The 13,308-nt window shown below is 40.9% G+C and overlaps 1 protein-coding gene across 1 annotated transcript in view; it reads left to right on the forward strand.

The window, feature by feature from the left end:
• Positions 1-13,308, forward strand: part of LOC127574433 (piezo-type mechanosensitive ion channel component 2-like) — a 521,253-nt gene that overhangs the window by 407,070 nt on the left and 100,875 nt on the right. The window contains 6 exon segments of the mRNA XM_052023441.1: positions 1,343-1,506; positions 2,222-2,398; positions 6,100-6,226; positions 11,380-11,408; positions 11,410-11,545; positions 11,548-11,582. Coding sequence (XP_051879401.1) covers positions 1,343-1,506; positions 2,222-2,398; positions 6,100-6,226; positions 11,380-11,408; positions 11,410-11,545; positions 11,548-11,582 — 668 coding nt within the window.

Genomic DNA, 13,308 nt, shown 5'->3' on the forward strand with positions numbered 1-13,308 from the left:
GAGCAATGAGAGTGGACTGCTATAAACCCCCTGCGGAAGTTCAAACTATCTATAAAGCCTTAACTTGCAATATTTTTTCATCTTTGTGGTCTTTCCTGTATTTATGTTTTGAGAGAAGGAATGTATATTGCATGCCTCAAATATTACATAGAATTTACCACTCAGACAGAGGCCATTTGATCCTGCTGAAGGGCGCTTGGCTAGAAATTGTTTTGCTCTGGTTTGGAGGGTTAAAACGTCATCCTGGTGAATGTGCTCCAAGTCTAGTCCCTCTCAAAAGATTGTAAAGTTGGCTGCAAGCAAGTGTGCAGTAGCCCCCTCAGGATCTGTTAAATCACCACCAGCACTGGTATTAGTTGGGGCAGCCTGTAATGAGTAATAATTAAGGTTACTGTAGGGAGCCAGTGAGCAGAGAGGTGGTCTCTCTGTGTTCCATTGTTGTGATTAATGAACTGGAGGATGTGTTGCTGAACTTTCATTTGCACAGAATACATAAAGGAACAAAATTCACATTTGGAGACACAAGAGACTGCAGATGCTGGAACCCGGAGCAACAAACGAGCTGCTGGATGAACTCAGTGGGTCAGGCAGCATCTGTGGAGGGAAATGGAAAGTTGGGACAAGATCTTTCATCTAGATTGAAAGAGTAGAGAGGAGGTAGCTGGTATAAAAAGGTGAGGGGGAGGGTGAGGCAAGAGCTGGCAAGCAATAGGTGGATCCAGGTGAGGAGGGGTTGATTGGCAGATGGAGATTGGTGGGAGAGGGAAGGGTGGAGAATTCATCTTTGGCTGTCAATGCTGAAGTATTTTGTATTTATATTTCTCTACAACGTTTAAGGGAGATATGTAGTCTATCATCTACTGTATGCTTGCTCCCAGTACAATCCCATTCCCTCACTTATTTTCCCAGTCTGTCTCACATGCCTATTAACTCCTCTCTAATTCACTACCTACACTGGGGATTTCTCTTCCCACAGATGCTGCCTGATCCGCCAAGTGTTCTGTTTTTTTTAATCAAGGGGCAGTTTATTTGTCTAATACAGGGGAAATTAAGGTGCTTATTCTTTACACTTTCCATCACCTGGAGGGTACCTATGGACCATTCCCCAGGTAAGTATAGAGGGAGACTCCGCAGGTTTGGTTACCCTAATAACTACCCAAATGATCTGTCCTTCAAATTATCCCTTCCTTTTGGGATGCATCTGCACTCGAATTCCATGTTTGGGGACTCACATTCCAGAGCTTTGTGACTTCAGTTGTAGTTAATTGCCGAGCAGCTGTTGCTGCTTTAGGAATGGGCTCACCTGGATAATGAAGTCATTTTTCTTTTGCCATCTGTTTAGAGGAAAAGACAAATAAATGGCACCTGGTAATTGACCGACTGACTGTGCTGTTCCTAAAATTTATGGAGACTTTCCATAAACTACAAATGATGGCTTGGTGGATTTTGGAACTTCACATAATCAAAATTGTGTCATTTTACATCATTTGGATTACATTGAAAGAGGTGAGTGTAAGAACAAAATGACAATTTTTATTAAGCCCAAATATATGTTACATTAAAATCTCACTAGATAAATTATAAAATCTGGATATCTCTGCCCGTATAGCTGGAATAGTTCATTGCATGGATAGTTGGATATAGTCATTACATCATAACACACGCTGCTATTTATTAGCCCTAAATATTTGTAATGGCTTTAGCTTTTCTCTACTATGCCAATAGAGCAGTTTCATTCCATACATTTCACTGCTCACACAGTGTGACGCCTTTTCTCAGAAACCACAGGCAATTCAGACGGCAAATTTGGTTCCTCAAAACTTATCTTTTTGGCTGTCTGTTCTGATAATTCCTTATGATGCTTGGCAGTATGGACTTGATAAAATCCTTGAGAAATGTCTTGATAAAATGTTGCTGTGCTAAAGGTGTCACATAAATGTTGTGCTTGTTGGTAATCATGGTGACATCACAACCATTCACCTGAAGTTGCTGTACCAGTCACACAAACATCACAGTGAGTGCCAGTAGCCTTAACCAACAACAGCTTCTATCCATTATAACCTGGTCTCCATTTCAGATTCCCTAAGTATGAGTGTGTCTTGGGAGGGTGGAACTGTGTCTTCCCTACTTTGAGAAAGATATCATAATGTTTCCTTATGTATACTAGTGTTTGATCTGCATTGTTAAAGTGTGGAAGACTGATCAGAGTATATTCCGACAGGTTTCCCTGCTGAATTATGTCTTCCTAATCTCGTGGGCCTTTGCTTTGCCTTACGTAAAGTTACGTCCATTGGCATCGAGTATCTGCACAGTTATGACCTGCATAATCATTGTTTGCAAAATGTTATATCAATTATCATCAGTTCAACCTCTAAACTACTCTTCCAACTGTACAATGGTGAGTATGTTATTTAAACTTCAGTCTACATGTCATTTGAATTGCAAGTGCTGACTAGTTACCAAGAATGCAAAATGATATATTATCCCTGCTCTGAGACTGAATGCATTACAGATCTCTCTTTCCAAAACGAAAGTAATAAGATATTTTTATTAGACACATGTACATCGAAATACACAGGGCAATGCATTTTTGCGTAGAACGTTCTGGGGGGCAGCCCACAAGTGTCGCCACACTTCCGACGCCAACATAGCATGCCCACAACTTCCTAACCCGTACGTCTTTGGAATGTGGGAGAAAACCGGAGCACCCAGAGGAAGGCCACGCAGACACAGGGAGAATGTACAACCTCCTTACAGACAGCGGCCGGAATTGAACCCGGGTCGCTGGCGCTATAATAGCGTTACGTTAACTGCTACACCAGTGACACTTTTAAAAAAAGAAACAGTGGCCACATTTGGGAACAATAAGGGCAAGGTATTAGGGCTCCAAGGGGTAGCACTCTCACATGATGATAAACCCTGGCTGGTTTTCACAGGCTTTGCATTGGCATTGGTGGAATTCAGGGGACAAGAAATGCCCATCTGGTCCATCAAACTTCCTGACACCATGATTACTGGATCATGGCTTACATCTTCAACCTTACTCCCAAGAAAATAGGTTCCCTGATGGAGTCAGAATCATGGAATTGACCACACAGAAGGAAATCATTTGGGTTTTGCTTTTATACCAACTCTTCAATAAAGAAAAATCCAAAACCGAATTCATCATCCTTCCCTCTCCCTATATTCCTACATCTTCGTCTTCATTAGATGCTTAGCGATTCCTTCCCTGAAAGATGCATTGGATTCTTTGCTGTTTGGTGAAGCACACCATGCTTGAGTAACTTTTACAAATGCTTCATCATCACTCTCCTGAGTTTAATTATTACAATCATAAATTGATGAAACTATTTTATCAAAAAGTATTAAAAAACACTATTATATCTCTTAATTTTCTCTAATACAGTGGAAAAGTGCTAATATTTCAAGTCTTCCTAGTCTCACATTGCAAGAAAGCCAACAATCCAAGCATTGTTTAAACCTAATTGGGGCTCATTTAAATGGTTACTGGTAATAGACACTGCCAATCACAATCCCAAAATATTCTGATGCCAAGTTTCTTCAGCCAGTTCAGCACATTCTGGAAGTTTGCACATCCTTAGGCTCTAAAAGGCCTAACGTTGTCGATATACCCAGTGAGATGAGGCATTCCTGGCGTAATATGATTGTATGGCAGGTCAGGAACATAGTAAATAGAACATAGAACAGCACAGCACAGGAACAGGCCCTTCGGCCCATCATTTCTGCACTGACCATGATGCCAGTCTGACTAATTCCGTCTGCCTTCACATGGTCTATTCCCTGCCTGTTCACGTGTCTGTCTAAATTCCTCTTAAACGTTGCTGTTATATCTACTTCAACCACCTACCCTGGCAGAGCATTTAAACACCTACCACTCTCTGTGTGAGGAAAAAAAACTTGCCTTGTGCATCTTTAAACTTGTCCCCTCTCACCTTAAATCTCTGCCCTGCAGTATTTGACATTTCCATCCTGGGAAAAACACTCTGACTATCTACCCTTTCTATTGCCTCTCATAATCTTATACACGTCTATCAGCCTCCAGAGAAAACAATCCAAGGTTTTTCAACCTCTCTATACAGCTAATACTCTCCGATCCATGCAGCATCCTGGTGAACCTTTCCTGCACCCTCTGCAAAGCCTCCACATCCTTCCTGTAATGCAGCAACCAGAACGGCACACATGTGGCCTAACCAAAGTTGTACACAGCTGCAAGATGACTTCCCAACTTTTATACTCGGTGCTCTGATTAACGAAGGCAAGTATGCATACACTGACTTGCACACCAAGAAATCCGTCTCTACATCAGTGCTCCTAAGGGCCCTGCCATTTACTGTATGCATTCTTCTTGTATTGACTTCCCAAAATGCAACACCTCACACTTCTCCAGATTAAGCTCTATCTGCCATTTCTCCACCTAGATTTTCATCTGACACCAATCGTCAGTTGCTGCCAATCCACAGCTCCACCAATTTTTGTGTCATCTGTAAATTTACTGATGAGACCACCTACATTTTCATCCAGATCACTTATATATATCACAAACAACAGAGGTCCCAGCACTGATCCCTGTGGAACCCCGCTGGTCACAAGTCAGGGAAGCACTCCTCCACCTCTACCTTCTGCCATCTATGTCCAAGCCAATTTTGTATCCAATTTACCAGCTCACCATTGGATTCCATGTGACTTAATCTTCTGGACCAGCCTACTACAAGGGACCTTGTCAAATGCTTTACTAAAGTCCATGTAGACAACATTTGCTGCCCTATCTTCATCAATCATTTTCGTCACATCCTCAAAAAAACTCAATAAAATTTGTGAGATAGGACCTCCCCTGTACAAAGCCATACTGAATTTTCCTAATATGTCCATGCTTTTCCAAATGTGAGTAAGAATCTTCTCCAGTAATTTCCCTACCACAAATGTAAGGCTCACCAGCCTATAATTTTCTGGTTTGTCTCTCTTGTCCTTCTTAAACAAAGGAACAAAATTGGCTATAGTCCAGTCTTCTGGGACTTTGCCTGTGGCTAAAGAGGATACAAAAATCTCATTCAAGACCCCAACAATCTCTTCCCTTACCTCCCTCAGTATCCTGAGGAAATCCAGATTAGAGATGTAATCTGGATACCTAACTAATGAAGAAGGTTTTGATGGCTTTTTGGTTCAGGATTTAGGGGTAAAGAATAGATTCCTTATCAGCAAAGACAGAAATGCTTTTAAACAATAAAGAAAAAAAATAAATTGAACACCAGACTGGTCATTACACAAAGTTAATTGCATTTTAATTCATATGTTTTGTCCTGACTTGTCTACATTTAATTTGGTAACATGGGTGGATTTTTCAGGACTTTTTGTTGAATGGCACTTACTGAAAACAAGTTTGCTTTCCCCAAATAGCTTTTGCTGTGTTACAAGTTCATTTCTTTCTTGTTAAGATATTTTAAATGCATTTTGAAATATAACATCGGTGCGGAGCTTCATGTACCTTACTATATTTACTATATTTTTCTAATTCCTCGAGCAATAAATTTTCTTAATATATTATTTGATATTTTCTACAATATTGTTTTCAATGTTTTGTCTCATGCTTGTCCCTTAGATTTTTTTCTTGCAATGACAGTTATTATTTTTTTGTTAACATAAATATAAACCCATGGGTTACAGAATGCCAGCTCAATCCACTTGAAGGGAACATTTTTGGTATTGATGTATTGTTGTTACGAGTACCGAGATACAGTGAAAAGCCCTTTGTTTTGCATGCCATCCAGACAGATCATGCCATACATAATTACACTGAGGCAGTAAAAAGAATGCAGAATATAGTGTTACAGTTACAGAAAAAGTGCAGTGCAGGTAGACAAATAAAGTGCAAGGGCCACGAAGAGGTAGATTGGGAGATCAAGAGTTCATCTTTTAGCATATGAGAGGTCCGTTCAAGAGTCTGATAACAGCAGGATAGAAGCTGTCCTTGAGTCTGCTGGTATGTGTTCTCAGGCTTTAACTTAAAGGAAGTAAAATGCATTTAGTACTATCAATTATTTAAATATTTAAATAAATATATCTGAATGTTTAATTCCTCAGCCACAACTCAATGAGACCAACGTAGAGAACTTTGAGAGGTTGAGCAGTTCCGTCCTCTACTCGAGCCCCGTGGACCCCGCAAACTGGATTGGACTCAAGAAGTCTTCTCCTCTTCTAGTGTACCTTAAGGTATGAATATATTATCGATTTCCTAATTAAAACTGATATTGATTCTAGCATTTTTTTCAAGAGAGCACACCATCACACAAGTGACTAAGGAATGAATTTAAGAGCAGAATCAACAAAGGAATTGTGCTGCCACAATTTGCACACCTTTCTGCATTGCCTTCGTTGAAACACTTGGTTGCTGCTATTATACATTAAAGTGTATGCATCAATTAACATCTGCTGAAGGACATGGAGCTGGTCCAGCAGTTAAAATTCCAGACCAACAATCCTGAGGCCTAAGCTAACAATCTAGCTGGTCCTGAGTTCAAATCTCACCATGGCAACCGTGGATGTTGGATTAATAAACTGAATTTTGAAGGAGCGTAGGGAAAGCTCGTCAGTCACCAGTAATGAGGGCGACACAACATGTGTCAGATTGCTGTAAAATCTAATATGGTTCACTCCTGTCCTTCATGGAGGAAAACTGCCATCTGGTTGAGTTATATGTGGCTCTGTTTTACTCTTAGTTGTCCCCAGCAATGGTCTGTAAGCCACTCAGTTCAAGAGACAATAAATGCTGAGATTTTGAAAAATGAAAGAATTGAAAAAAAATTAGATCACTGAGAATAATTGTTCCAGACAAGACAAGATAGACAAGATATATTTATTAGTCACATGTACCTTGAAACACACAGTGAAATGCACCTTTTGCGTAGAGTGTTCTGCAGGCAGCCCGCAAGTGTCGCCACGCTTCCGGCGCCGACATAGCATGCTCACAACTTCCTAACCTGTATGTCTTTGGAATGTGGGAGGAAACCGGAGCATCCGGAGGAAACCCGCACAGACACGGGAAGAACGTACGAACTCCTTACAGACAGTTGTGGGAATTGAACCTGGGTCGCTGGCGCTGTAATAGCATTACGCTAACCGCTACACTACCGTGCCTGCCCAAATGTTGGTGCACCAAAATGTTGGTGATCAAACAATGACATTCGCATTCAGATTGGGTCATTAAAGACACAGGAAGGAAAGGTCACTTATGTCCATATAAAATCATAGAGTAATACTGCATGGAAACCTGTCCTTCAGCCGAACTCGTCTGTGCTGACCAAGCTGGTGCCATTGACCCACCTTTGGCCCATATCCCTCTGAGACCCATGTACTTATCCAAATGTCTTTTGAATGTTGTCTTTGTACCTGCCTCAACCACTTCCTCTGGCAGCTCATTCCATAAATGCACCACCCTCCGTGTGAAGAAGTTGCCCCTCAGATCCCTTTTAAATCTTTCCCCTCCCACCTTACACCTCTGCCCTCTGGTTTTTCGTTCCCCTTCCCTGGGAAAAAGACAGTGAGCATTCACCCTATCTATGCTCATAATGATTTTATACACCTCCATAAGGTCACCCCTCAGCCTCCTACGCTCCGAGGAATAAAGTCCTAGCCTGTCCAACCTTTACCTATAACTTAGGCCCTCGAGTCCTGACAGCATCCTCGTAAACCTTTTCTGCACCCATTCCAGTTTAAGGATGTCTTTCTTGTAAGAGGGCCAGCAAACCTCCACACAACAGAGTGACAAAAACTGTGCACATGTTTACATATGTCCAAGAAATCAGTGACCTGGCACAAGTGAGTGTCAAGTAACTATGTATGCATTTAATAGTCAACACTGAAGAGAATTCTCCATGAAACTATCCTATCTTTGACCACAATAAAGCGTAGACATTACAGAAATAGTGAAAACACAGAAGAAAGCAAATGGAAAAATCCCTACCAAAAATCAAAAAAGTAATCCATAAGGATGTTGAATGTATTATCGTCACCCTCAGTTGTACGTACTGAGTATCCTGATGGAACATACATAATCCTTAATAAGACTAATTTCAATGTGACTTCTCCTACTGACACATCTGATTTCTGTTTGATGTTGCTAGGGAATGACAAATAAAAAACTGAAAAAAATCCCAGCCCTTTGAAAGAAGTAGTTGCGCCTCATCTCCTTTTAAATGGTCCACCGTGAGAATGTGTTTCCTTGTTTTAGATCCCTCACATAAGGAAACATCCTTTCAGCAGCCGTCTTGTCAAGCCCCCTCAATAAGATCAGCTCCTGTTCTTCTAAAGTTCTTCATGAGTCTACCCTCTCGTTCCAAGAGTAAATATGGTGAACTTTTCCTGAACTGTCTCCAATCCAAGTATATCCCTCCTTAAAGCAAAAGACTAAAACTCTGTGTCGTATTCTGGGTGTTGTCTCACCAACACCCCACACAGTTGTAGCAAGTCTCCACCCCTTTTGCAATAAATATGCTCTAAACCTTAGAGTTTGGGAGTGGAAACTTTCTTTTGAATGGGATTTGAGGCCAATATATCAATCAATAAAATCAGACAACCTGAACTCAGGCATAAGAGCTGAGAAAGGCACGGGCAAGTGATTCCAGAGGACAGATCTTGCTTTGGACTCCTCACATTTCTCGTTTGATTAGGTCACTCCAAAACTGGATGGAGAGATTGTGCGTTAATTAAGTAACAAAGCATCAGTGAAGGAAACAATTTGTCCTTCTGAAAATGAAAATTTAAAAATTTGTTACCACTGTTTCTCTCTATAAACAGTTGCTTAGAATGATTAGAAAATATTCTGGAATGGTGAAATGATAAGCTGCCAAATTTGGAAGAGGAGACAAAATAGCTGTATTTCACATCTTCAAAACACCCCAAATAATTTTACTAATTAATGAATTCAGTTTGAAGTGCACTTATTCCTTGCAGACTTAATGACCAGTTGCTCATTTTATATTTGAACTGCTACTCCTGCCATGTTATCTGTTTGCACAGCTGATATAAAATAACAGTAAGGAAACCTCATTGCAGTGTTTAAATGTGGCATCATTATCATGACTTTGTGAGGATTTTAATAGAGTTGGAGATGAGCCATCATTTTTTCCAGTTAATCAACTCTTTAATCTATGCAATCCTATTCTGCTGCTGTTTTAAATTCATTCAAACCGTTTCCTAACCTTTACAGGGCATCAGATTCCACATCCCTTCCATCAACAAAACACTGTCCATATCTGTGTTTGGCTTGGCCTACTCTTATGAAACCCTCACTCCGTAAGTCCATAAGATATAGGAGCAGAATTAGGCCATTCGGCCCATTGAGTCTGCTCTGCCATTCAATCATGGCTGATTATTTTCTTATCAACCCCATTCTCCTACCTTCTCCCCATAACCCTTAACCCCTTTGCCAATCAATAGCTATCAATCTCTGCCTTAAATACACCCAGTGACTTGGCCTACACAGGTAGCGAATTCCACAGATTCACCACCCTCTGGCTGAAGAAATTCCTCCTCATCGCAGTTTTAAAGGGACATCCCTTTATTCTGAGGCTGTGCCTGCAGAATCTAGACTCTCCTACCAATGGAAAACATCTTCTCCACGTCCACCTTATTCAGGCCTTTCAATATTCGATAGGTTCAATGAGATTCCCCCCCCCCCCCCCCAATCCTTCGAGTACAGGCCCAGAGCCATCAAATGCTCCTCATATGTCAAGCCTTTCATTCCCGGGATCATTGTTGTGAACCTCCTCTGGACCCTCTCCAGGACCAGAGCATCTTTCCTTAGATATTGGCCCCAAAAGTGCGCACAATATTCCAAATGCTGTCTGACCAATGCGTTATAAAGCCTCAGCAGCATATCCTTGCTTTTACATTCTGGTCCTCTCAAAATAAATGTTAACATGGCATTTGCCTTCCTTACTACCACTCCACCTGTAAGTTAACCTTCAGGGAATCCTGAACTTGGACTTCCAAGTCCCATTGCACTTTTGCTTTCTGAGTTCTCTCCCCACTTTGAACTCGTGCCTTTGTCAACTTCTTTTCCACCTACTCCAATGATGTCCTGTTCAGCTTCCATTTCCCACCCTTGTAAACATCAACCCATCCATAACTCTGCTGCTCCTGTCTTAGAATTGCACCATCTGCTCGACAACCAACCTTGTTGTCCCATTACTTCTTTATTTACCTCAATGTCGTCTTTTTGTCTGATCACCCCTGTGCGAAGCACCCTGGAATATTTCTTATGTTAAATGAAAGTTCTCATTAGAACGAAAGTGGAAACCTTAAAAAACAGTTAACGATACTTTGGAATTAAAAAATACGTAATAAATTTTCACAGCTCTCCACCAAAGGATAGTGTTCAGTTGTGAGTGTTATTATACATTATCTCTTTTATAGTTAAAATCTATGTCCTTCCTTTTCATTTTCCCATATATTCACATGAGACAACATGCAGGAATTTAATTTTAACTCCGTTTGGTATTGGTTTGGTTTATTATTGTCATTTGTGCCAAGGTACAGTGAAAAACTTGCCTTGCATACCATTCGTACAGATCAATTCATTACACAGTGCATTGAAGTAGTACAGTGTGCCTTGAGGTCTGGAGGGATATGTTGAACACACACATCTATCCATATTCATCCTTAATATGCTTAATAATTATTGAGGGGAGAGCCTTTTCCTGCTGTCCTACCCCTTCCTGACTTGTGGTCTACTCCTTCATCCACATCATAGTTGTCTCAGTGTCAGAGTTCAACAGATACAGCAAAAAAAAACTACCAAGAGAACTTTTTACTTCCAAGAGAATGCAACTAAAACTTCATCTCCAGGTGTTGAAAGCAAGCCCAGGCAGATACCCAAGTAATGAAAACAAAGAATGCTAGGCAAATGGAGAGAGAAACTCAGTTGACATTTCAGGTCAGTGTCCTTTTATCACAAACTCATGTTGACATAAGAAAATATGAGCCATCCCACATTCATGAGATTGTAGCTGTTTTACTCAGTACCCACTCTCCTGCACTAACCACCATTTCCGTGGACATTCCTATTATCAGAAGTTTTACTCTTAGCATTAAGTTGATTCTGCCAACTGTTGAGATGGATTTCGAAGGTCTGCTGGTTCGATCCTGGTCACCATTCCCTGCTCAACCAAAACAGGCCAGTCAACCATGGCTGGGGAAACATGTCAGCACCAGTAGAGCAATTGAGTATGTTTCTAGGTTAGTCATCATCTGAAGAAAAATAACCTGACTTCGTGAGGTGCCTGTAGATTTTACAGGTTGCCAAATAAACCAGAATATACCTTCAGAGTTTCTGATTAGCCAACTTTTTTTTCTCTCTCTTCCATAACAACCTGTTGATTCTTGCTGTTTTAAGCATTCGAAGTGACTGTCTATCGCCATCAGGAATTATTTAGGCTTCGCAATAATCTTCCACCTCCGGTAACGAAAACCATCTTTCATGACATCACAAGGCAACATCTGGATAATGGGCTGGTGAACTGTGCCAAGTATTCATCAACTACTTCTACTACAAGTTTGGGTTGGAGGTATATAGCTTTGAAATCCAATTTTGTCATAGAGCACAGAAATAGGATCTTTGACCTACCATGTCCATGTCAACCACTAAGTGCCATAGAAGTCCCATTTGCCAGCAACTTTGTCCATAGCCTTCCAGGCATTGGCACTTCAAGTGCTTGTGTAGATACTTCTCTAGAATCCTTGTCTCTGTTTCAGTATCATGACTATTTGAGGAAGCACAATAGCAAAGAGGAAAATGGTGAAAACATGAGAGAGACTGGAAGTACAGAGCAGCACAGGAGAATGAGGGGTGCATAAAATTATGAGGGGGCATAGATAGGGTGAATGTGCACTAATATTTTTCCCAAGGTTGGGAAGTCAAGAACTAGAGGGCATAGGTTTTAAGGTGAGAGGGAAAAGATTTAATAGGAACCTGAGGGGCAACATTTTCACCCAGAGAATGGTCAGTACATGGAATGAGCTGCCAGAGGAAGTGGTTGAGGCAGGTTCATTAACAACATTTAAAAGGTACTTGGACATGTTCATGGATGGGAAAGGTTTAGAGGGATATGGGCCAAATGTGGGAAAATGGAAATAGCTTAGATGGGAATGCTGCTTACCTGATGCTATGTGCCTATGATGCTGCTGCAGATAAGTTTTTCATTGCACCTGTACATATTGTTTTTGACTTTTGAATTTTGGTCAGCATGGACCAGTTGGGCTGAAGGGCCTGTTTCCATGCTGTATGACTGTATGACTCACACAGTTTATAAAGGGAGCTGAGGGAGTCTATGAGGCGATGAGGAGCGTAAGAGAGAAGTAAATCACAGAAGTGAATGAGGTTAGATAGGGATGGTAGTACAGGTAGTGTAAGTGGAAATGTGTGAAGAGAATTGTCCCCACAAACACATCTGCAGTAAGGGAGTGCTTCTCAATAAGTGCCCAAAGTACATGATGCAATGCTTGTGACACCCTTGCTTCAGAAGGTTGCGGGTTGAGCAGGGAAATCTTGGCTAACACTCCAGTGGAGTGCTGAGATGGTGCTGTGCTGTTGGGAGTGTGATCTTTCAGATGAAGCATTGAACATAAGTCTTGTTTGCTTTCTCAACTGGATGCAAGGGATTCCTTTCATAGCTTTGAAGAAGAGCTGTGCAAGTTAACCCAGGAATCCTGGCCAGTAGCCATCCCCTAGCTAACACTTATAAAAAGATCATTTGGTCATTATCACTTTGCTATTCATGCTAGCTTCCTGAGCAGAAATTCCATTACAGCAATGACCGCACTTCAAAATCATTGGCTGTAAACATGGTTTGGAATGTACTGAGAGCATGCAAGGCACTATATAAATAACAGTCCTTCTTCCTTAAATGATTTCTGAGCAGAGATGGAGATGGAGATAAATGTGTTTGATTTAATAGGCATTGTGGAAACCTGGTTAACGTGTGACCAAGATTAAGAACTAAATGTTGCAGGATACTGACTTTAAGAAAATCTATGTAAAATGGAAAAAGAAGAACATAGCTTTGCTGATAAAAGATAAGGCAGAACCAGTAGAGAGAAACAAATAATCTGCCGGAGGAACTTAGTGCATCGAGCAGTATCTGTGGGAGGAAAGGAATTGTCGATGCTCACCTGTAGAGAGAAAGCTTTCGTGAATTGAAAACAAATACGCAGAAATAATTTGTGTGGAGCTATATAAAAACTTTGGTGGGAGTAGTTAAGCATATGTATTGTCGGATTTCCAAATCTTTCAGA

The sequence above is a fragment of the Pristis pectinata genome, chromosome 9, assembly GCF_009764475.1.
Source record: "Pristis pectinata isolate sPriPec2 chromosome 9, sPriPec2.1.pri, whole genome shotgun sequence".
Lineage (NCBI taxonomy): Eukaryota > Metazoa > Chordata > Chondrichthyes > Rhinopristiformes > Pristidae > Pristis > Pristis pectinata.